At 41.0% G+C, this 25,664-nt stretch overlaps 3 protein-coding genes across 4 annotated transcripts in view; 2 read left to right on the top strand and 1 right to left on the bottom strand.

Annotated features, from left to right (window-relative positions):
- The window catches only part of anapc15 (anaphase promoting complex subunit 15), a 256,108-nt gene that overhangs the window by 28,717 nt on the left and 201,727 nt on the right, over positions 1 to 25,664 (top strand). The gene's annotated exons all lie outside the window — the stretch shown is intronic.
- mmp28 (matrix metallopeptidase 28) overlaps positions 1 to 25,664 on the top strand; it is a 246,599-nt gene that overhangs the window by 135,487 nt on the left and 85,448 nt on the right. The window lies entirely within an intron of this gene.
- LOC139200581 (cGMP-dependent 3',5'-cyclic phosphodiesterase) overlaps positions 1 to 25,664 on the bottom strand; it is a 138,114-nt gene that overhangs the window by 88,724 nt on the left and 23,726 nt on the right. The window contains exons 1-2 of one of the 2 annotated variants that reach the window (XM_070829910.1): positions 9,562 to 9,681; positions 9,139 to 9,229 (exon numbers count right to left, since the gene is read on the bottom strand). In XM_070829910.1, coding sequence (XP_070686011.1) covers positions 9,139 to 9,229; positions 9,562 to 9,596 — 126 coding nt within the window. In that variant the 5' untranslated portion in view covers positions 9,597 to 9,681. Of the gene's footprint in view, positions 1 to 9,138; positions 9,230 to 9,561; positions 9,682 to 25,664 lie in introns of those variants that run through there. The other variant, XM_070829909.1, reaches the window with a different exon arrangement.

Here is a 25,664-nt window from a genome sequence, read left to right as displayed (position 1 = left end):
ACACATGCACCCTCACACCCGTGCGCATATAAATGCCCTCGCACACACACACACACACACACACACACACACAGGTCTGTTAGTGTGGCCGGTCATTGAAATTTCTGTCCAATGGGAAAACTGGACCATGTCAGAGATACATGAAGGTCAGTACTGCAGAGTGGCACAGTGCAGGAGTACACTGTGTAGGTGAACCACTCACACTCACGCACACACACACACACACATTGCCTGCAGAGGCGGACGCAAACCGAGTGTAAGAGAGTTAGAGAGAGAGGCACACGCCCATCTCTTTTAGTTCAATCCCTCGGGGAAATCACATACTGACACCTCTTCCCTGGCCGTTTTTTCACCCACTTCCCTTGTTTTTTCCTTTCTTCTCTGCCTTTTATTCTCCCCTCTATTCAAGTCTCCATTCAGTAATGTCCTTTTGCCACAATGGAAGAACTACAAATTGAATGGGACAGAAAGAGAAAAGCACTAAAACACACAAACAACCCCCCACGAAACAGTGTGAGATATTATGAGTGAAATGAAGAGTGAACAGTAAGTGCACGTTTTTCACCAGGATTACTTAGGGGCACAATCATCTTTTTTGCTGCCTCCTATATGATTTGCCTCCTTCAATTTGTTAGACTATTCTATCCCTCTATCCTCCTCTTATGTTGCTGTTCTTGCGCTTGACAAACTGTCTATTACTCATGCTGCCTCTCTCTCCTGCCTCTGCACTCACGTCCTTATCTATCTTGGCCTCTCTGGTGGTGAGCTACTGCAGCGATGCCAGATGAAGAGAAAACCATCTACTCCTTTTGTAAAAGGAGTGTGGGCAGGCCACCCACCTGTAGTTTTAGATACATTTTATACATTGGCTTAGGAAAACGGCAAAGAAATGTTCCAACTTTTTTAAGTGGAGTAAGAAAAGGTTGTTTTCCTGCAGCAAAGGCAGTGGGAATGAAAGGAGATACACAGAGAAGGAGATATATATATACTACAGCCCTGTGGCTAAAATCGCTCTCAATTTGCTACCAAGTAAACAACATTTACTTTTACATTTTATTTGAGTGTCTGAATTAAATATACAAGTTTTTATGAGCTGTGTGGCATCCTTAACTTTCCCACAATAGCCAAAAATGTAGAGCTGATGGTGTGCACACCATTTTATGCTACACAGCTAAACTGTCTACCTCCTATAGGTTGACCCCTAATGACAGGTCTAATTACAAGTAACTCAGCTCTATTTTTTCTCTTCTATAGAGTTTTCTAAACTGCACCAGTAACCATGGAGAGCTGCGTCCTTTGCAACAGACAACAAATCTTTTGTGGCAACATAAAATATTTGATGAGCATTGTTCAGTGTTGAGACACTGACAAAACTTGCGTCTATATGCACTAAGAAAGTATAAACTTTTTAAAGTTTCTGCACCTGCAGAGGCATATTTCAGGCTCAGAAAAAGAGTTGGGGTATCACATCAAGAAATGGTTGTGGGAGAGGAACTTCTCTGTAGTCTTTCTGCCTACATGAGGTGAAATCATGACTCATCAGCTGTTTCGTTCTTCTGTTTTGCTCAAAACGGTGAATGTGCCTTCCAGCATGACAAAGCCGCCTCACAATTTCAGTTTTCTCATGGTGGTTGGGCAAGGCAATGGATGACTTAGCTTGAGACAGACACCATGCACTGTAAGGTAGGCTGAACAATAGAGGAACGGGTTGTGTTTCTTTCACGTACAAACACCATAGCACTTTTTGGACTTTTATTGGTCTTTGCATGCAATTTTCAGAGAAGAAAAACAAAAAGCAGTTCTGGAAATGTTGTCATTTTTTTCCTACGCTACTTAGGACTAAGGTAATATGGCTTGTATTATCATGTTTTATCACGCATTGCTTAGTTATAATACTTCTTTACAAAGCTTGAGGGTTTCAAGAAATGGCAGATCACAAACCAAAAACTGGTTTGCTTTCCCTCTATATGGATTATTACTGCAATGATAATATAAAAAAAAAAGTTATTCCCATGGAAGCGTGAGCGATAAAATAGTGTGGTGCATCACAGAAGCCCACTTCCTCTACAAGCTGTGGAAAACAAAGAACACATATAAATAACATACAGAACCAATGTTTGGAGGAGAAGTCAACCCAAAATGAGAACTTCTTTGCTATGGATAAAGCAGTGCGACACAAACTGCACATACACAGCGATGCACTGTATTAGAGTAACAAGCAAGTAAACTGCAACCATTCAAAAGCAAACAAAGAGCCTGATTAACAAAATAACCACTGCAGCAGAGTGCTCCCTCTCAGCGTGTATCTGCAGTGTATCTGCAAGTTCTTGCGCCCTTTCAATTATATTAACTCAGCCAACAGACAGAATGTATCATAATTATTAGCTATCTGAATGCATGAATGGAGAGCACTCATTCTCATACTCTTTGTTCAGCCAGTCAGCAGGGGGTTTGCACACCAGCTAACATACAACAGTACTGTGTATTTACCTGCAGATGGGTGCATGTAGGGTAGTGGACTGTAGAGGTCTGCGCACGCAAAACACACACATATACACAAACAGATAGTGCTTGCTCTGAACCCTGCAGGGATCCACTTCAGATAAAATTCAGCAGCACAGAATAATACAGTCCATTTATCAAAGAAAACACTAACCCTGACACACGTATATATACAGCACTCTCACAGGGTTGCTGTGCAGTGAAGGTGCCCTTGTGTCGGTGGTCATTTATCAGAATATGTGATTCAAAGTGGCATGGCAGGCGAAGCCCAGTGGTCTCCATGTGTGTAAATTTCTTCTCATCACTTTGAACCCTACAGCACATAATGCCACTCAGCTGCGCCGCTGAAATGTAAAACACTCTTTACTCTGTGTTGGGATTTGCATCATTCAGCCATGGTGAGCCCTGCAACAGGAGAAATGCCACCACAACAGGAGAAAGGATCCAACAAACAAAAGACCTAGGTTTTAGCCCAATATGACCTGAAGTTTGGCGTGGGTACAAAGAACGAGTGTTGATGAATGTTTTTATTAAATAAAGGTTCCAAACAACAAAATGGAAACCAGCATCAAACAAAACTGGAAATGTTTCTCTCATCTCCAACCTTACTGGAGATATGTAGAGTCAGCAGACTTTATTGTTGTAGGGAGAAATCCTAACTCAGATTTTCTTTTTCAGTGAGTGAGGGGGCATCTGGTTGTGTATGGATGTAAATCTGTGACAAAATCATTGGAGATATGTCACTACTGAATACTTTATGTTGAAATTTAAATACCACAGAATTTAACTTACTGAAATGTTTGACTTTGAAGACCATGTTTCTAAATTTTCACTTTCTCACTTTGAAGTTGAGCAATTCCAAAAAACTTTAGGGTTTTCCAATCAAATAGGGTTCCTTAAACCTGACTTTTAGTATCTGAATGTGACCAAGGGTACTTGAGCAACCAGTTCTTAAGTTTTTGAATATTAGGGTGGTGAATTTTCTATCTGCAATTGAAAACCCCAAAATGTATACTGGAAATAAAGTTTTTGAAATTGAACTTTGAAAATGTGAAATTCAGACCACATACCTTCAGAAAAATGGTCAAACATTTAGTTCCAGTAACCCAAAGAGAAAAAGAGACTTCAGGACAAAGGGTAGCGATATGACGGTTGGCTGCTAGCCAGGTCCAACAAACCTTTTTCATTTTGCCCTCAACAAACTCTGAAATAATGAACTTCAACAGAACACGCCACATGCTGCCAGCTATACTATTATCCAAGTGTAATATAAGTACTACAAGGTCTTAGTGCTCACCTCAAAGCTGCTTCTTATCAGTCCACCTTCTGTCTCCTTTGCCTCCATAGTCTATTTTTACTGGAAAGTGTGCATGCACGTACACACACACACACACACACACACGCATGGAGTATCTGTCTTTTGTTTCTTTTGTGGAACTCTTCTTCTAAAAGTACAATGAATGCTGACAAGACCGAGCGTGATTAAACTCAACGTGCGGCAATTATGCACATGGCTACTATGTACATTTACTCAAGTACTGTACTTGAGTATTTGCACACAGTATTAGTACTTTAACCCCACTGCATTCACCTGACAGCAATAGCTACAAGTACTTGTTTGACAAAGATTGACATTTTAAATAAAAGACGTGACCTTTAGAAAGACACAACATTATCAGAGATTTACCCAGTGGTCCCCGATCTTTTATGCTTGTAAAACAGCTTCTTGTCATGCTCACGTCTAAGAGTATAAACTGCTCACACAGTTTCCTTCAAATAACTGCTTGAGGATAAAAGAGGAAAATCTTTTTAAATATTTCACAAAAAGCAAAGATTAGCAGAGCTTTCTTACTCTTCTTACTCTACTATTAATCATCTCAAGATTTATCTTGTGACCCTCATAATGTTGTACATAAAACACCAAGAGGGGAGATCGAACTAAGCAGATACAGAAAACTGCAGGTTCACATACAGCGGGCTGATACCGTCTGTCCTTTGTGATCCTTTATTTAACAGATTATTACTGATGCATAACGTTTGCTCTTGGATGCCCCCATTGTTTGTTTCTTCTGTCTGCCCATCGGAATCAGCACCAGTCCGTGATTTTCATCTTTATATGTCTTACAGATATTTTTATCATGCAGAACACAGGTGGGTGGTATATTTTCGACTTTTCATTTCTGACAGAGACAGTGAGGAGCAAACAGGAAATGGGGCAAAGAGGGGAGTAGAACACGCAACAAAAGGCCACCACTTAGAATCGAACCATTGACCGTTGCAGATGACGCTGCAGTCATGTGTCATGACACTCAGCCACATGTCTCACCTTACCTGATAGCAACAAGTCCTTTCACGTTTGTGATTGTGTCGAGAATTACAGAATGCTGTGGATCCCGATACAGTTTGATTCAAGCCACAAGCGATCAATGAAAACAAAATCAAGTGGGGGCGCACATTTGGTGGACATGAACTGCATTGACCATGATGGGAGATTTTGGATCATCACAACACTCTGGATTAAATAGGTATATATGTTCATATAAAGATGATTCACTTCCCACTTTACATCCTTTCATTGATTGAAAGCATACCTTTTTTTTACTGTCTCTCTCCTATTATTATTATTTTATACGCTCATTAGTACTGTGTACTTATAAACCATTAATATATTTTTCAGATCAGGTATAACTGATGTCCAATTTGCAACATGCATTAGGCTTAATGTGCTGTGCTGTGTTGTGCTGTCTCTTCCAACATGTTCTTACTACAGTGTATATGGTCCACTTGAGTGCCTTGCCACTTGCCTCTGCAGGATGTGAGGATCATGTAATACAATGGTTATCTGCTGGTGCAATATCAGTTAGCATCCATTTTCCCTGTAGTGACTCCCCCACCGCATACAGTACAGTAGTATACTACCTACATAGGTCACTAGTGCTGGAGATAATTTGTTTCAATCTTCAGCGTCGAGTGGACACCAACAAAGGGCTCCACTGCTGTGTGTGCTTGGCTAAATGTGCTGAATATCAAGCTCTGTATTTGCTGCTTACTGCTGCATATCAGACTGCTGGTACTCGCATTCAGGATAAAAGCAGAGTAGACAAGAAGAAAATACACACCAAAGGTCTAACATGAGGCTGAAATGACACAATCAGACCCCAATCAGAGGGGAAAGGTCATTGTATTTCCTCATGTCTCACTGAAAAGTGAAAATATGGGATGTTGGTGGGAGCTCAACTGGTTTATAGCATCTGAATTGATCTCTTCCTGTTATTTCTTTTTGGTGGTTTGAAATCAATATTTGCCAATAATAAACTAACCTATATCCATTCATTCTAAATTAATAAAGCCCTTCACTATATGTGTGTGTTTATGTATGACTGAGCACAAAATAGTTTTAAATAAATGAATAATAGAAATATTTTAGAGTAATGAATCCCCAAAAGAACCCCGTCATGACTACACTGACAGCTCAGCTGCATGTCCTGATGTTTTGCCCCTAAAAATGACCAACCAATGAGAACCAACCTGCTAAAATACTCAACATCAAGCTACTTAAAAGGATAAAAGGCAACATGCACAGTTTGTGTGCATCTCAAGAAAAAGAGGACAAGAAATACTATGAGAGCTAGAAATGAGATGAATTGCCTTAAGTGTTATGACTGTATGCAGACCAACGAGTGAATCAGTGATCTGGCATCATAATATCAAATCTTCTCTGTCGGATTAGAATAATAATTCAATCACAAGGATGGGCATGCACATGAAGGCAGACAGAACCATTCAAAATGCAACTAATGCAATAGTCATCACAAAGTATCACTTGTTTTTTATTGCCGTAAGAAAAATTCTCCTCTGCAGTGAGGTCAGAGCACACAGCCTCTCCTCTTCTTCTGTAAAAATTAAAACTCTATAGAGTGCAAATTTTAGTAGGCTTAACTTAGTCCATCCAACAGAAACACTCTGATGTCATGAAGGTCAGTCTATCCGGGACGCTACTGTATGGAGTTCCTGGACACTCACTCACACACACATATATACACACAGAAATAATTATGTGCCGTGCAATTATGTTTTGTTAAGTGCAAGTGGCCTTTTTTCACTTCAGTATTCAGCCCAGAATTTTCCATTGCTCTTAGCCCAACATCTTTGCTAAATGAGAAGAAAATTTAGAGACATCTGTGCAGCTAGATGAGAGATGAAGATGAGAGACGCAGATAATTACCAAGGAATAAACCAAAGAATAAGCACACCTGTCCCCATTTTTTTTTCTTAAAAGGAGCATACACTTGTTGAGCCTCACACAAAGTGCACGGACAGTGCATTAGTAAAGGCTCAGGACACGCAGTATGTGTGAATATGGACCATTATGAGACAGAAAATGAATTTGCAAAGACACACAGAACAGCAGAGCTTAAAAAAAATATACATAGGATCCACACAAATACTTATTTTGTCGAATTTGAGTGGAACTGTGCAGTCTCTCTCTCTCACAGACACACAAGCACGAAAGCACCACCCCGAGTCCCTGACGAATTAATCCTCACATCTGTTCTGCTGGAGAATGAGAAGAGATTAACCTGCTGCTTTTACTGCCTCACGGGCTCACACACACACACACACACACACACACACACACACACACACACAAATGAAAACACGCACATGCATACAAACGGCACTTTCACCCCTACAAACTGTATAAATATACAAAAGCACCGGCTGACACTATTGCACAGATTCATGACAGAACCTACACAGAGATACAACTAAACATTTGGGGATGTGCTTGCATTCAGAGATATCTTTGTCATAATCCGTCAAATCAGAGGATCAGGGACTCATGAAATTACTAAAATGTTTTCGTGGAACTCAAGGGACAAAAATGTAAAACCCGATCAAGAAATTTAATAAAAACAGAATTCATTTTTCTAAACGACCTTCGAGACTTAAACAATAGTAATTCTTGCAGGCGGCTCCTGCAGGTGGCGCTGCACACACGACATGCTGACCAGCAGCCAAATCACCGACAGAATTACGATACTGGTGACGCTTCAGCAGTATGCCGTCAGCAACAAACCATTTGCAAACATAAAGGCTGTAAGAGAGGAATGCAGTTGGGCAAGACTTTCAGCAATGCCACCTGACTGCGGAAATGCGTACGCAGAGGGCTGACTCAGAAGTGCATAAGCATTGTAACGGCAGATTCACATAGAAACATGTAGACACACACACACACACACACACACACACTCTGTCCAGTATAAATAAAGGCTGAAAAAAATAAAACGACTGCGCCATGACAATTAAGCACACAAAAGACTGTAATTATGGGAGAGCATGCTTGAATTTCCAGGTGCTATGTTATAAATTTATTGAGCTACGCACAAACACAAGAACGCACATACACACACAGTAACAAACAGTATATATACTAAATCTACAAAGAAAAACTAAGCTATTGATTTATGTACATACACACATTCATTATACCTTCCTCATTGCTTTTCCATAACTTAAGAAAATCTATTAAAATGATATCAATGAGAGATTATTATTATTGTTGTAGAGATTATTATATCCATCTCCTCCATTTATGAATGGCAAAATGTGTGCACATGGTGTCATCAACATGCGTGCACATGTGCCTGCATCACTGTGAGTGTGTATCTGTCTAGGTAATTGGATCTGAGCAGAACATGTCGACACTGGCAGCCAATCAAACATTTTTTTCTATTTTGCTGCCAACAACATTAAATCCCTCTGCAACATAAAACACAAACGCAGACACACACACACACACACACACACACACACACACACACACACACACACACACACACACACACACACCCACACACTCAAACTAATGCGGCTTGATGGGACGTATGAGGATAAAACAAAGCAGCAATTTTAAATTTTGCATATCTGCCCCATAAGAGGGAGCAAAGCAGACCAAAAGGAGTTGCGAGAAGAAAAAAAGAGACACAATATAAACAGACTTACTGTTCTGGGGATTGCAAGAGCAAATTACATCAGCTCAACTGAAAAGCTGTAAAACATACACATACACACAACATAAAATAGTGACGTCACTGCACAAGCACTCATCCAGCATCCAAACGAAAATGCCACTGTCTTTAATTTCCCAGGCAAATAATAAGTCTCTCACCAACTAAATCAACATAGAAAGACAGAACGCTGCAGCAACAGGAGCTGAAACTTACCTCCCCCAGAAAAAAGTTCATGGATCCAAAAGACAAGAACGGTGAGGGAATAACAAGAGGCAGCAGAGAAAAGGACAGAGGTGTATGTGTGTGTGAGAGGAAAAGAAAGCTGGAGATCAAGGGACTAAGAGAACAAGACAGGAAGCGCGCAAAAGGGATTTTGAGACTGATTTCATGAAGCGAATACCAGGAGAGTACAGTGAGGTGAAGGTATCACAGGCTACCTGTATCTGGTACAGACTGCATAAAAGCAAAGAAGGAAAAACTGAAATGAAGAGGGAAGAGAGAAGAGGGCATGAGAGTGTGTAGCATATAGTGTCCCGCTTTTCAGACAGCGTGGAGAGAAGAGAGAAGAAGAGAAGAGAAGAGAAGAGAAGAGAAGAGAAGAGAAGAGAAGAGAAGAGCTTACCTGCAGTTGTTCGGACAACGTGGTGGACTGTCTGGTTGTCAGGGCTGGAGCTGAACTCTCCTCAGGACGCAGAAACACTTGCTGACCGCGTCTGCAAGCATCAAAAATAACAGTCAGGACGTGTGCGTGTGTGTTTTTTAGTAGTCCACATTGAACACATGGAGTCAGCTGTTACAGTCTGAGAGGTAAGCTGCTGGAACGAGCATAAACACACACACACACACACACACACACACTCAACAACTTATCTTTCCCTGAACTGAAGAGTGCAGGAATTTAAAGGCGTGTGTGAGGGAATGTAAGGGTAAAGGTGTGTGTTTACATATGTGTGTGTGCGTGTGTGTGTGCGCGTGTGTGTGTGTATGTGTGTGTGTGTGTGTGTGTGTGTATGTGTGTGTATGTGTGTGTATGTGAAGTCCTTACAGGTCCTTCCCTTTCTTCCTCTCGAGCGCAGTCATGTCATCTCCACCTGTCGTATGCAGAGAGAGCGCTGGAGTCACACACACATTCACACACACGGCGATGCACCGATGCACACACTCGCGCCAGCAGGCTGAGACACACACTGGCGCGCTGACACCACGAGCCGCAACGCATAGAGCTGAGAGTGAACTCAGTCCCTCCTCCTCTCTCCTCCCACCCCTCTCTCCCTCTCTCTCTCTCTCTCTCTCCCTCTGCTCCTCCTCTGGGTCTTACTGCCTCCCTCAGCCGTCCCCATGTTTCGCTTCCTCCTGTCAGTATGTACACAGGCAGCACGCACACAAACAAAAACACTGTACTACAGGTACAGTACAGTGTTGACACACTGTGGCCACATGGGAAGTAGTGAAGTGGTGGAAAAATGAATCCAATTCCTTAATATTTATGATAATATTTGAAATAAGATTTGGATTTTACTGATACTCACCAAAAGATAAACTGTTTTGAAAGCTGTTTTCACCCACTCTGTCCTCACCACCAGCAGGATACCACTCGCCATTTGTTTAAAGATTTAAGATGACCCGCGTTCACGTTTTCTAGACACGTGACCCCCTGAGGTCATGGGAATCATGCTATACAGAGCAAAACTGCTGAGAGAGTCTCTGATGTTTCTAATGTGTCTGACTTTGACATTGTCGCTCGTATCTAATCAACCATCCATCCCACCGACAATCAACACGAGTGTCTGGAGACTCCCGACAACTTCTTAACCGTGATCACAATCTTAATCTAACATTAACCAATCACTTGTAGTTCTACTTATATGAATGTTATATGAAAGGCAGTAACAAATTACCTTTGACCTTGTTCATTAAAAAAAAGGTCTCAGGAATTAATGAGCCGATGAATGAGCCCTTTAAGGATTTCTCTTTCATATTGGCTCAAAATGTTTAAGCTGTACATGACACAATATGATCAAAAGCTCCAGAAAAGCCTGTAAATTGAGCTTCACGTGAGATTGTTTTCTTATTATGCACATCATAGTTTACAGTAAGTGAGGTCCTCTTGTGGTGTGCACAGTTTAGAAAGCACACAGAATAGAAAGTTAAATGAACGAAGGGCAGAAAAAGTAAATCACAGCACCTCAGTTCTTCAAAGTAATAGAAAATATGCAGAAACATGAAGCTGCAGTTGTTGCCAGGTAAATGCTAGTTTGGTTTAATGATTTATCCTGGGAAGTAAATCTAGCTAATTAAAAACTGATTAACCTTTATTCAGCCCTACTGTCAAACCATCCTAACAGAAACACAGTCACACACATATTTAAACTGCATCAAAGACCTAAAGATTTATCTACTTCTATACGTTTAATCAGCTAACTGATGCATCATATCAGCCCCTATCCACCGCGGTCTGTGTGCCGCTGACAGACGACTCCCCGAGGTGACATTGGTGGTGATGGGACATTCAGCGTGAAACCGTATAACAGGTTGAATAGGACTGTCTAACGTAGTCCATCAATCTGACAGCAAACCTCAGAGTCATTTCCTGAAAACATGCAGCTGTATCAAGTCAGCACTGTGCTGGTGATTCTTATAGTATGAGACTTTGACTGTCATTAGTTTTCAAGGTTCATTAAATGCTTTGTGGCTCAAGCACATGTGCATGCTGTTTTTCAAAAGGTGTTCTGTAGATCACTTAAGGGGGTATTGACTGAATACATCTGAAGCTATCACAGGCAAACAGTCACAGAGTTGGATCACCTCCGGCTGACAATAGCAGCTCCTCTAATTCAAATGAAGTAAACTGCTTCGTGTTAAATGCTGGGAATTGGCCTGACTGGGATTAGACATTGTTAAATGTTTGGAAAAACAATCACAGTGTACAGTGATGTCTTTACTGGAGGCCGAAATTGCCTGAAATAAATCACGGATCTTTGAAAATTGAAGAAAAACATATATTCTATATATGCTTGACAGAAGCTGTATCATGTTATTTATTCAAATATTGAAATCCACACTTTTTATGAAACATTTCTTTTGATTTGATCAAAGCTCAAAATGGTAGAGGTGAAGAGAGGTGGACATCACAATGACAGCTAGTCAGAGGAGGTTCATGGAGTGATGTTAAGGTGAGTGTGCTCTCCTATAAAATGCTGTAATATCCCAGCAAACCCTGAGGCAGCCTGTTTTGTAAACATGGTGAAAGGTTATTCCAGTACAGCGGAACACATACTGTATTGACCTGTGCTGCCTAATAGCAGCAAGATAAACAGAGACATAATCAGCACTGTACACTGTTCATATTATCAATTCCGTACTGTCGCTGCCGTGGATATAGCTCTCATGATGAACACACAAACACCCAGGTAGGTGAGCAGGTCCATACATGTGCTCTGGAAAACACACACGCAGCCGGGAAAGTACAAACACACACCTGAAAATAGGTTAGTTCAAAGCAAATTCTCCTCAAAGACTGTCTCTCCTCATCAGCTGTGGACTCTGTGATCTAGATTACCTTTTATACACACACACACACACACACACACACACACACACACACACAAACACACTGCTTCAGCAGAATAGAGTATTGATCTCAAGTTTGTGATTAAAACTACAGTCTGCTCAAATGCAATCAACACACAAACCCACCATGTGATCACTTACTCACTCAAAGACTCTTTCACGCCCACACACACACACACACACACACACACACACACACACACACACACGGCAGCATGAATAACTACGGTGCAGAGGAATATAATTAGCATGGAATCTGATGAGGACACAGCCAGTAACCTTGGTCTGTGTATGTGTGTTTATGTCAATATGTATGTGTTGTTGGCTGGGATGCGGTTTTATGTGTGTATATCATGTCCATAAAAAACAGTGATTGAAAGTGCATATGTACGGAAATCTGTGTGTGTGTGTCTGTGTGCTTTGTCCTGACTCCCACAAAGCAGAGGAGTGATTGAAAGCTCTAAATGGTGAGGGTGCACTCAGGGGAATAGGGCTAATCTACATAATGGTGGAGCTATATTAACGGCATCCAGATGCACACACACTCACACACACACACACACACACACACTTAGGTGTCAATTGAGCGAGAGCCTCTGTCATCTCCCACACAACCAGTTTTCCTCCTGCTGATCTGACTGCGCCGGAAAAAGGACAGAGATAATGAAAAGATGTGAGTGAAAAATGCTGCAAGGAAATAAATAATAAGCATCTTTTTTGTATAATGCTAGTTCCTCATTGAACTGCACTGTTAGAAATGCTAATTGAAGGGCAGTTTTTCAAGAGGGTTGAAGAGCACATTTGGTCATTGTAACCCTGCATAAAACTTATCAAACAAGCATTTCTGTATTGATCATTATTCATACCTGTAAGTGCTAAAATGTAAACTGCCTTGATGTAATGTAAAGTGTATAATTGATTGCTTACTTTGAACCTTGGCTACCACAAGTGCTTACAATTACTCAGAAGGAAGAAGGTCATTTTAATCAGTTATCAAGAAAAAATGTCAAAGGTTCACAAGTTCCAGCTATTCAAATGTGAGTATTTTTTGTGGCTTTTCTCAGTTTTGCATTCCAGTAAAATCATACAGTGGATTCATATTGTTATGGGAAGATTCATCTGTTATTTACCCAGTCTGTAAGTATGCACTGTGAGTGTCTATGTATGCGTGGAGCTGAGAAAAAGCAAGGTTGCTGGTGTGATTCCTGCTGGGAACCATCAATGCTGCAAAACTGCACACTCAGTTGCACTGTAAAGTCCTTTGGAGGAAAGTGTTCACCACATGGTGTATGACTAACAGAAGTGTGTGTCTATGTGTATGTGTGCGAATATTACTTAACCTTATTGTTGCACATAACTAATTTCCTTAAACAACACCAGCAGTAAAACAACAGCAGGAAAGCGACATTGACACGCCCTAGACTGGAAAGTCACGCAGACAAACGTAATTACACACACACTTGACAGCGGGCTGCACTGTTTGTATTGATAACCTATTTCAACAGTGCAATGAGTTTGTTAAGCTGACTCTATTCTGGAAGGTACAGCACTTTCAAACAATGAGTCTGAACGCAACAGGCATCCACAACACTGCCGACAGGGTGCAGAGAAAAAACAGTGAGTGTACCTTAGAAACCCACACATTATATATTGCACCTTATAGTCACACTGTGTTTACAGCATGTATTGGCAACAAGAGCTAATATCACTGAATACTGAATGGAAAATATCTGTCTTCATGTAGCAAAATACGTTTAAAGTCTTGAAGGACAAAGCAGCCTGGACCTCACTGCTGCAAAATCTTCTTTACCTGCAAGACCCATTTGAAAGCTTTTATCCTTAAATGACAGGTTTCCATTTTGTGTTTTAAGATTCAGTAGTCGATCAAATGATCTGAAAAGCATCAGTGTTCTGTAAACAAGGCTCTTACCATGACTCATAACTTTTCAAGCACTGCAGAATGTGCTTCATTACCATACAAGTAAAATTCAAGGTAGGTGTGTGGGTGTCATTTCATTCAAATGGTTCATATGTCGCCTTAAAAAAAAAAATCTACCTTTTATGTAAAATCCAATAGCGTCCTGCACTCCACTGCTACAGCATCTATACACTGGTTCATAACATGAAAAATATCCACACAGAATAATTAATAAATCTTTCTGGCTTCGGTTCTTCAGAAAATCCCGAAGCTGCTTTACATCAACATTTTGAGAGGCTGGTTGGTGGTTGCTATGTGAGTTAGGACGTTGGCAACCTGAACAGTTTATAAGCCAGTTTCCATACCAACACACACTGTCTCCCAACTAGAGCCCATCTCAGCGGCACTGAGAAGTGAGTAGAGGTGGATGTTAGGACGAGGAAAATGGGAACGAGGAGAGGAGAGGAGAGGAGAGGAGAGGAGAGGAGAGGAGAGGAGAGGAGAGGAGAGGAGAGGAGAGGAGAGGAGAGGAGAGGAGAGGAGAGGAGAGGAGACTACTGTATGGAAATCTCTGTTCAGAAATCTGTTCAGAAATCCCACCTGCTGAGCAACACAATAATAATACCCTCCCACAGCATGTCATAACAGGCAGATAGAAACAAATGGTTAATTGTATAATTTGTGACTTTACTACTGAGCTGGATCTGATTTGTGGTTCACTGCGGGTGGAATTGGAGGCTGTTCAGCAAATAGCCTCTCTGATAACCAGCTTCTTCTTCATCATCTTTTTTTTTCAAAGTCCATTTACCTTTTCAAATTCTGAGTGAGCCGAGTAAAAAAACACTTAGAATGAAGGTTCAGGGAACAAAGTGTGGAGTGTCAATTTGCCGAGAAAACTGCCACGGAGAGGTTATCTGTTTTTGTGCATGAGACCTGGCAGAAGAGGACGAGCTGAGCTCTCCCGGGCTTCCAGCAGCAAACATGGACACATGCTGTGCTGGCTTTGTTCTTTGATCAGTCTTTGATGACTTGACTGACCTCTGTGTAAGAGCGAAGGCGACCCTGGACTGGATGAGGTCTCGGTCTGAAACTGTAACGGTTTGTAAGGACATCATAACTGATCCTTTGATCCATGTGAGGGTCATTGTCACTCACTGCTAATGCAGAGAGGCTCTGAGTGGATTTACAGCAACAGCAGAAGCAACAACTATGCACTGGTTTAAACTGTAAACTGTCTTGTCTGTCCGTTGATGACCACTCTGTGATGAGATATTTAAGACACGTGCAACTCAGTTGATAACCTCATGTCTCAGTTTTACAGCTAAAGCCAGATTACTTGAACATTTGTCTGGCTTGCAAATGTGGTAGCCCTCTCTAATAGGGCACTCTATATAGGGTGTAACTGATGGCTTTACCAATAATTAACAAATCATTCATAAATCAGTTAGAATCCATTTGTAAGAATAATATCTGGGTTGCCAGGTTGTGAAGAATCCATTTGGTCGGCTCTGCTCCAGTATCACTCCTTTTAGTTAGCACTTTAATTCATCAGGAACACCCCTCCACTGGAGCGCTAGGCTGTGCTGCAGAGCGCCTGGACAAAAATCCATTTGTTAACAACTTATTAGCATTTACAACTGCAGACTTGATGGATGCAAGTTAGACCCAATGCCAATTACATTGCTGAATGGGTTTCTTACTTTCTACTATGCAATCATGTGTGCGGGTGTAAGTGTTAGTAAGCCATTAATAAAGGGTTTTTATAACAATCCGTCAAGTCTGAAGTTGTAATTGTTATTAAGCTCAGTAATAAATGGAATTTGGCTCTGCGGCTTCTTTTTCCAGGTGGTTAGTGGTTGAATGATCTACTACAGGGCGGCACCTGATGAACTAAAGAGCTAAAGACAAAGCAAGGCTTGTTCATATCGATAGCTTAAATAGGCAGTACATAAAGCACTGGCACTTCATGAAAAAGGCCTTACTAGTAACTGGTACCAGTCTACAGCACTAATCTGTGTCTGCGGTTATTTGGAGAAGCTGCCCCCACCTGCACTCGGTGTTAAAATGTGTGTTTGTGTCTGTGTAAAGGAGAGCTCTTCTCTTGTCACAGTTAGCTGCTTCCTTCCTGGTGTGCTTCTCAACAATGTTCAGGCGCGCACACCGGCGCACACACTCACACACACGTTTCCTTCCTTTGGTGTTTGGTTAGAGCTGCTCATGTCAGAGGTGAGTGGGAAACAGTGGGCAGTGTGAGGAGTTATACAATCCAGAAGTAAAGGGAAGTGAAAGGGAGATAGTGAGGCGAAGGAGGAGACAGAGAGGTGGAAGGAAGGCGACAAATCTGCTAATGGGAAGTTAAAGGTTGATGGGGAGGAACCTGATCTTGTCAATCACTGTCAGTGTAGCCTCTGAGAATGTCGGCGTCAGCTAAAAAGCTGAAAAGTGTCACAGCTGACACACAGCTGTTGATACATGAACACATGCATCCTAACAAAAACCACACACACACACACACACACACACAGAGTGAAATGAGAGTAAAGTTAAAAGATGGAGAGACAACAAAGGGGGAGCAGCCTGGAGAGAAGGAAAGCGGGAGAAAAAGGAAACACTGCAGCAGCAACAGCAGCTTTAGAAAGAAACTGAAGAATAATAGATGGGGAGACGTCATGCAGGGGCAGTGAGATAAAAAAAAGGAGAGAGACGAAAGAACACTGCAGAAAACCAAAGAAACTTCATCTTCCATCCTCTCACTCTTCATTCGCTTTCTATTTTTTCTTTAGTTATTCTACTTTGCACAAAACTACCCGACAACTAATGAGGTGTGGGCGACAGAACCCAGCAGTGCCACTGTGTTCATGTCAGTAGGGTGTGTTTGGGAATGTTACCTTAGTATTTCTGTGATATTTGTAGTAGTTTTTCCATGTGTTTGTATGTATGTGTGTGTGTGTGTTGCTCATAACCTGACAGATCAGACAGAGATTTTCTAGCTATATTATTACACATGCGTCCTCTTTTAGTCTCTTCATTTCTCTAATCTAATTGGTTCCTCATTTCAACCAATCCTAACGCAGTGTGTGTGTGTGTGTGTGTGTGTGTGCGTGCGTGCGTGCGTGTGTGTGTGCGTGTGCGTGTGTGAAATAACTACACTGACTCTGATTTGTTGCTATGGCACCCGATCTTCCTGAGGTGCAAAAATCACAGAACAATTTATACCCACAATTTCCTCTCTATGATGAAGCAGTGAATGTGCTGACCCTCAAACACACACACAAACACACACACACACACACACAGACACACTTGCAGCAGCTTTCTCCTCTCAAAGAACTTCTAGTTCTAAAAGACTATAATCATATTTCTGGACACACTAGAACAGAAAAATGTCAAACAAACATCCTAAGTCTGTTTTAGACTGTTTTGATTCTTGTCAGATCTGTTTTGTAGCTTAAGGTGAGAATTATTCACGTCCACAAAATGAACACTAACGTACAAGACGGCAGGAATATCCAATGGGGATTTTGTCTCTGAGTTCTTGTGACATCTAAAATAATGATGCAAGATGTTTTACAGCAGAGATCAAGGCAGAGGGGACTGAAGGCAGACACCAGGATGCTGTTAGAGTGTGCGATCCAACTGTGAAAAAAAAAGTTTATGGCACCTTGAGATAAAACGGGAGATCTGTGGCAAGTAGTGGAAGTGTTGGACAGCCGCTGCGGAGCTTTTGATCATCCTCAGATCAGAGAATTTGTTTTCGTGGTATTGTAAATGTTGAAAATTCATGTTTTGAATACTTCATGTCCATGTTTCCCTGCAGAGTAAATCTCCAAATTATTTTCACTTCTTTTCACTTCACTGATGCATTTTCAAGTCTATAAAATGTCAAACAAGACAAATACAACAACAGAACCCAAACAACATTTCTTATTTATTTGTGTTTGGAAATCAGAAAAACCTAAAGTGTTCCTTTTGTAGTGATATGACTAAAGGAAATACGAGCTACATGTAGTCTTATCATCTTTTCTAAATCATAACCAGAAATTGTTTGATATTTTTGCTTGATGATTGACAAACCAGATCATTTGATTCAGAGCAGAATAGAAGATTTATTAGTTAGTCGATGGACAGAAAATTCTTTAGAAAATCCACAATTTTTCAAGCAAAAAAAAACTTCAGTCTCATTTCTTCAAGCTCCTAAATATTAATATTTTGTGGTTTTCTTAGTCTTCTATAATAATAAACTCCAACCCTTTGTGTTTTGAACTGTTGGACAGACAAAACAAGCAATATGAAGACATCACCGTGGGTTCTGGAAAATTGTGATGGATGCTTTTCATTATTTTCTGACATTTCATATACCAAACGATTAAACGTTTAAGCAGGTAAATAATTGGCAGATTCGCCGATAATGAAAAATTAGCATTATTCAAGGCCTCTAAATTAATAATCACATGTCAATTAATCTTCTGTTGATTATACTGTATAATCAGCCCAGATGAGCGGCTTGGCCGTACAGCTGAAAACTCCACTGTTGGGCGAGTGCGAGCAGACACAGAGAGGAGAGTAATGACAGAAAAATGTTCATTAGTTTGAGCTCGACAGAAATGGATCGAGTCCTTTGAAGCTGTGACGCAGACAGACAGTCAGCAGGTCAAAAGACAGACTATGTAGGTCTGAATACACATAGCCAATTATGGGCGCACACTACACAACACACACACACACACACACACTGCCTCAACACAAGCACTCATTCATGTCATAAACATGCATGAGAAATGCGTGCACCTCCCCATCTACGCCTAAATAAACACACTTCAGTCACACATGTTTGACCTTGCTCTTCTCTGGCCTCTGCCTTCCTCTTCCCTCATAATTTCTCACTTTCCCTCTTCCCTCCTTCCTTCCGTCCTTCATTGATATTTTTCTTTTTAAAATCGTTTCATTTGCTCTCCTCTTATATGCTCTCTCCCTCCCTTCAATTCCAGTATTTTTTTCTGTGTTCTCGCTGCAGGTTTGCAATGTCAAACAAATCAGTGCTGCTGTCAGAGTGCCCCCAAGTGTACAAATAGCCAAACTACACTCAGCAGACAGAGTAGTCGGACCTCCTACTGCAGATCAAATCAGCTGCACATCTGACGTAAAACATTCTGAAGGCATCTGTGCTGCATTTTCAGCTCAACGTGGAATCTATTTTTATCCTTTTGGACTTTTGTCAGTCTCTTTCCTTTTTATCTATGTCCTACATACAATAAAAAATGACTATATGGTGTGTGCTCTGCAAGATAATATGAAGCAGTGAATCTGTAACCGTGAGTGGTTGTCATCCAAGAAAATTCCCACTGCACCTGAACACACCATGCTTTAGTACTCTCTTTCTCATTTGGATTATTGTCGGGTACAACTGCACCAGTCCCTTTGCTTTATGACAGTTGAACACCAAAATGGAAACCAATTTTTGAATTTTCCTGACAATTTCTCTCACGGGTGCAGCAATCACACAGCAGCCACGGCAGGGTGGAAATGAAGAGCAACTTCTGCGCTGAACTTCATCTGAATGCTCCGATTACAACATCAGTCCACCTCCCAAACACCAACTTCAAAGTCTTACAAGTGTTCTCTCTCTCCCGCTCTCTCCTCTCTTTCTCCTACACACACATCTCTATAAGGAATACCAATGAGCTTATTGTTTCCATTTCAAAGGGAACCACCAGGCCTAAAGAGGGTAAGAATTAAACATTATGTCTGTCCCCAAAAAACTGGATAAATAAGACGAAGAAAGGAAAAAGAAAAACAAGACGAGAAAGAAGGAAGTCTAATCCATTGAGAGGCTCTAGTGCCAAGTAGGCCAGATTTACAGTACACTACGTTTGCATTCGCACTGTGTGCATGTGCAGACCTTTTTTCTTTCTTACATTTTTTCATTCTTTCTAATCTCATCTTCTCTCTGTTCATGTTACCGTCTCCCCATCTTAGTGGCATTTTCTCTCGGATGAATCTAATTGACTATGACATTGAATACTCCAGCTTGTCTGTGTGCAGTAAGGCTGTATGTGACTGACCAGCACACATGTGAGTACATGCATTTATCCTTATACTGTGTGTGTGTGTGTGTGTGTGTGTGTGTGTGTGTGTGTGTGTGTGTGTGTGTGTGTGTGTGTGTGTGTGTGTGTGTGTCAGCAGGAATTTGCTCCGGCAGGGAGAGGTAGTTAGAGTCAAGCAGAGAAAAGAAAAGCAGGGCTCGGTGTCATGAGGTTGGTTCCTAGAAATAGACCATACTGTATTTATGCATGTGTCTACATGTATCTCTGTATCAGTGTGTACTTCTATTTCAGTACTTCTATTTCAGTGTAAATAACTTCAATAAATCTTGATATAAAATCATAAAAAAAATCTCTTTTCTTTTCCTTTTACTTTTCTCCTATGTTCATCATTTGCTTACCAATCGAATGTATCTACCACATTGGGAACCACAGGTCTAATACAACCACAAACTTCATATTGTCTCACGGTACAAGTTTTTATCATTATATCTCATTGCTTATAGTTCAGATGGCACTCAGTAGTCTGTACCAGATTACATTTTGAGAGTAACATTCCCGATCCTGCACATCACAGAGATTAAAAGATACGATAACTGATTCTGCTCCCTGATTAAAACACTCCGGCTCATGATTACTGTAGCCGTGCCCTGCTCATAGCACTGAACGTTGAAATACTGACAAAGAGTTATAGTGAGAGTGGATAAGTGTGTGCACACACACCAGTAAGTGTGTGTGCAGTACTCCATCTAGGCGACTGTGCCGCTTGTCCAATCTCCTCAGCGCTGCTGAGGAAATCAGAAATCATTTTCTTTCCAATTTTCCTCACCTGTCATCCTTCCGCTCTTTCTCCTCTCGGCACGTCTCCATTTCTTACTCTCTTTCATTTCACACTTTAAGATGTAACTAGAGTCAATTTTATTTTCTGTTGTTAACACAGTTTCCACTTAAATGCTTTTTCCGTACTTGAGGGGATGGGATTGAAAATGATTTGAAACAACATTTATTTCCGCCTTTTGTGACCCTCTTTGATACCTCCCTTCTCAGTCCAAACATCTGTTTTCAGAGAGAGACACTTGCTCAATAACACACACACACACACACACACACACACACACACACACACACACACACACACACACATAATTGCACTAATCCATACCATGACCACAAAGGCCTACATGCACTCACATACCAGTTTTGACCGCATGGTAAGCACTGCCATTAACAGCCCATCACACATTTATCTGGACTGACAGAACGATTGAACACATAGACACACACAAGAAAACACCTTCATCTTTATCACAGTCAGTGATCAAAGCCACAAGAAAAGCAGTGCTAAAAAACCTGCTGTCACTATGGTAACATGGTCATAACAACCTCCCCCGTACCTCCTGGTAAAAACCTCATTCTCCCCTGAATTCTTCATTTTTCTCCCCCCTCTGGCTTTATCTTTTTCTCCCATCCTTTCTCTTCGTCTCGTGCATCTTCCTCTTCCTCTCCCCTCCATTTTTCCCATTTCTTTTTCTCTTACTCTGCTTCTCTGCATTATTGTCACAACTTTATACTTTTCCAACCAGCTTAGCACCTTTCAGCCTCTTGTTATTCTCTCTTTCCCTTTCCTCCATGTCGCACTTTCACGTCAAGAGACAGAAATAAACATAGATGCGTAGAATCTATCTGGGAGGGACAGAATCATAAATGCAGTGGAAGTTTTTTTTGAGTAAAATCCAGATTCTTTTTCTGTGCAACTGCTTTAAATAATCGCCGTCACGGTGATACATTCAAAGTCAACCCTGCCTACATGTAATACAATGCAGTGTGATACAACACTATGCAACGCACTATGATGCAATGTTGAGAGATTTTCACTGCAAAACTGCTTACATGATACATTTGTAACTGCTAGTAAGATGAAATCTTAATTAATATGTGAGAGAAAGATGGCGTTACCTCTGGGCCCAGAATAATGTTTTTGTCCAATAAACAAGAAAAAGGAAAAATGAATACCTCTGTCTTAGATAATCCGTAAACAAAAATGTTAATAAACAAAGATTAGAAGAGTCTACAGCAGCAATTTGTAAATCCATTGCACGCTTAAGGTATTAAGCTGCCAACAGTGAACTAGTCAACTGAATCCTGTTACAGTGACTTCAGTATCTTCATTTTCAAGATGGACCACACTGCTGTACGTAAAGACATGACTGTGTCTACTATTCAGAGATTAAGTCTGTCTTTTCATTTGGAGTCAGAGACACGCGATGTGTGTGACAGGTACTGTGGAGAGACAGACGAGACCACAAAGAGAAAAACAGATAAGAGAAACACAAGAGGGAGTTACAAAGAGAACTCTCTGATGATTAAAAAAAAGAAATGAAAGTTACACGTGTCCTACTAGGTTAGCATATTTAGTTCTGTGATTCCGTTACAAACATTATTCTGACAAAAGTCAATTTATTGAATAGCATCAGTTGTCGGTGTAACACAGAGCACTGTTGGGTGACACTGGAAAGTAGCCTGACAGAAGGCAGAGTCAACAGGATGACACTCCGAGGCATGTCAAATCCAATGGATTATGCTCTGCTCTCAGTTTAATTTGCATACAACTGATTTGCCTGTCAAAGTTGAGACTGTGCAACTTTGCAGATAGCAAGAGAGGAAACCCTGGTGCTCACTCACATCTTGTAGGTTTGAAGCAATCACAGTTCTGGTGTAGGTTGCTTGTTAAAAATGGAAAAAAAAAACTTGTTTTTCCATTATAAATCGGTCCCTCTGTGCTCTCAAGTCTTGACTTGCAGATGGTTTCCTGTTTCCAATTTCTCCTAAATGCTGAACACTTTGTGTTCAAACCTTGAAAGGAACCTTAACCATAATTGTATACTACATTTACTGTAAAGTCAACATTCTTTTCACAAAATTACAAAAGTGCCAATAAAATGTGATGTAGACAGGCCAATTCCAAGCAGTACAATCAAAATTTTGCTTCATTCAAGATGTATCGTTCTAAACATTTCAGAAACACTGAGCTAACAGTTGTGCTATTGATGGCCCTAAATGCTGCAGGCGTAGCGTTCAGTGGGCCGAGCCGAGAGCTCCAGAGAGAATGAAAATCACGATGTTGTTGGCTGCGTTACATCCGGGGCTTCAGCAACAAGGAATTCTGATCACAAGATGAGCAACATTTGCGCAACGTCTTTCACTGGGCCATTGGGAACCAGGGAATGAGTGAGTCACTCCAAATACTCAGCTTATACTTGGTGTTCTGAGATAAACTGGACAGGTTAAAAGTGATTTGTTCATATTAATCAATGTCTTGTCTTCCCACACATTCACTTGTTAAAGTTTAAGTGAGGTGGGCAACATACAAGCACCCATTTCCTCAGGTAAAATCAGCCTCCTCTGCATGGAAGTAGCTAATTTATCACTGTGTTACCAAAGTTTTGGCAATTGTTTTTAGGTTAACAGTGAATGACACCTCCAAGCACAGAGGGTGTTTTCAATTAACGTCATCAGAGGACAGGTAGACAGACAGGGCAACAGGAAATAATTATTGAACTGTCACTCTGCTCTAAATTCAGTTGCACATGCACATGAGCTGAAATTAGTTTTGAAATGAGACTCTGTGTACGTGAGGAATGTGTATGTATGAAAACTGGCATGTAAATGTGAGTGTATCTGTATTTTTGTTTGTGTGTGAGCGTATGTGAAGAGGCTGATACACGGTTCCCCTAAACTCCCTCTCAAAGCCAGAAATACTTTCTCTCTCAGTCTCTCAGCTTATCTTCGCTCTCTTTTCTCTGCTTGGCTCCATCTATCTCTCCAACCCACACTTCCCTCCCCCCAAAACCCCTCACCCACCTCACTCTTGTATGTACATTTACTGTTTACTAATTTTGCTGACATTCATATCCAGAGCGCCTTACATGCAAACAGTGGAATGAGTGAGAGCTCATCTGCAAACATCAAGTAGCAGCTTTGACACGCTCCTGTACTCACTACAGATAAATGAAGGCAGACGTCAAAACACAAATCACAGCTGGATTAGTCATTAAATTCAGTGTCTAACCTTCACTATAGAGAGGCTTCCTAATAAGGATGATTTACCATTTTCATCAATCGAACAGCACATTAATAATGACCTCTTGTTGGCTTAATTCCAATAGGCAGGCTGTGCCTCAACCAGAGGTGTGGCTAAATGGGCCAAAAATCCAGCTCTATGCCAGGCATGGACAAGTGCCTAAAATCTCTAAGACATTTTGTGAAGGTGTCACACTCGTGTCACAGTCATTGACACTGTCTAACACCCACCTATGTTGAGAAGTAACCTCTTTGTATGTTACTATGTTGTGCACTTCATTTACCCTCCACTATTTCATTTGAGTGTGAATTGTATGTGTGAAAACAACTAAACAGTACTATCAAAAATTCCCATGACGTCTGCCGCTACTGACAACTAATGAGTGTTTATTGTCTGGGGAGAGACTGCCTTTCTGCCCTGAATGTCATCACTTTCCAATGTTACACCGGTGTAATTAACTTAATTAACTTCTGTGGATTCACCTGTAGGACTGCAGTGAAACAAATATTCAGTGGTACAGTTACATTTGTCTTTCAACGCTGTAAGAGGAATAACCGGAGCATTCAATTTGACAGTCAAAGTGTTGGGGGGGTCACAGCTCATCTATGAGAGTAAGTTCAGCAAATGAGAAACTACAGTCTACATATCCCTTTGATCATTGTTGGCACCAGCTGTGCACTGCACATTCATTTGTACATTGCACAAATCATCAAAGTCATTAAAGCTTTATGTTGGGTCTCAGTTTTAAAGTCACTGTGGTACACTGTGCACACATTCAATTTAATCTTCTCTAATGACACATCTGGTTGGGTCTTAGGGAATTAATCACCCTGGCAGCCCACTATGCTGCACAGCAGTATGGCTGTTCTTCTTTTGGCTGCAGGCAGTCTGTAAACATATCTAAAATACTTTATGACCCCCCCTTTGAAAGCATAATGCTCCCCCATCAGTTTCAGTCATTGCAGCTCATCCTGTGAATGACTGTAATTATGCACAGTAGCACTTCATGATTGAGCAATCTCTCTCCAAGATAACAAAGCAATCACAAGGAGAGAGATATGCTGTTTTGAAAGCTTAATTACAAAAATGCATGATCCAGAGAATCCGGCCAATATGAATCTAAAGCTGAGAAAACAGCTGCAGCACACACATGATTAATATTAAAACCTTGCATGTTGCATGCGAGCTACATTAACTGAAGGTAGGTAATCTAGGCCATTGGAGAGTAATGAGTGAATATGTGCTCTCCTGAAAAAGCCTACTCTTGATTCAGGTGTATTAGCTAACTATTGACCTATATCCAACCTTCCCTTTCTCTCCAAGATCCTGGAGAAAGTCGTAGCTAATCAGCTGTGTAATTTTCTAAATTCTAATAGTCTATTTGAGGATTTTCAGTCAGGTTTTAGAGCGAACCACAGCACAGAGACAGCACTGGTGAAGGTTACAAACGACCTCCTTATGGCATCAGACTGAGGACTTCTCTCTGTCCTGGTCTTGTTAGACCTGAGTGCTGCTTTCGACACCATTGACCATCAGAT

The sequence above is a fragment of the Pempheris klunzingeri genome, chromosome 4 (genome assembly GCF_042242105.1).
Source record: "Pempheris klunzingeri isolate RE-2024b chromosome 4, fPemKlu1.hap1, whole genome shotgun sequence".
Classification (NCBI taxonomy): domain Eukaryota; kingdom Metazoa; phylum Chordata; class Actinopteri; order Acropomatiformes; family Pempheridae; genus Pempheris; species Pempheris klunzingeri.
Note: the sequence above shows the minus strand (reverse complement) of the source record. Positions and strands in the feature narration are given on the sequence as shown.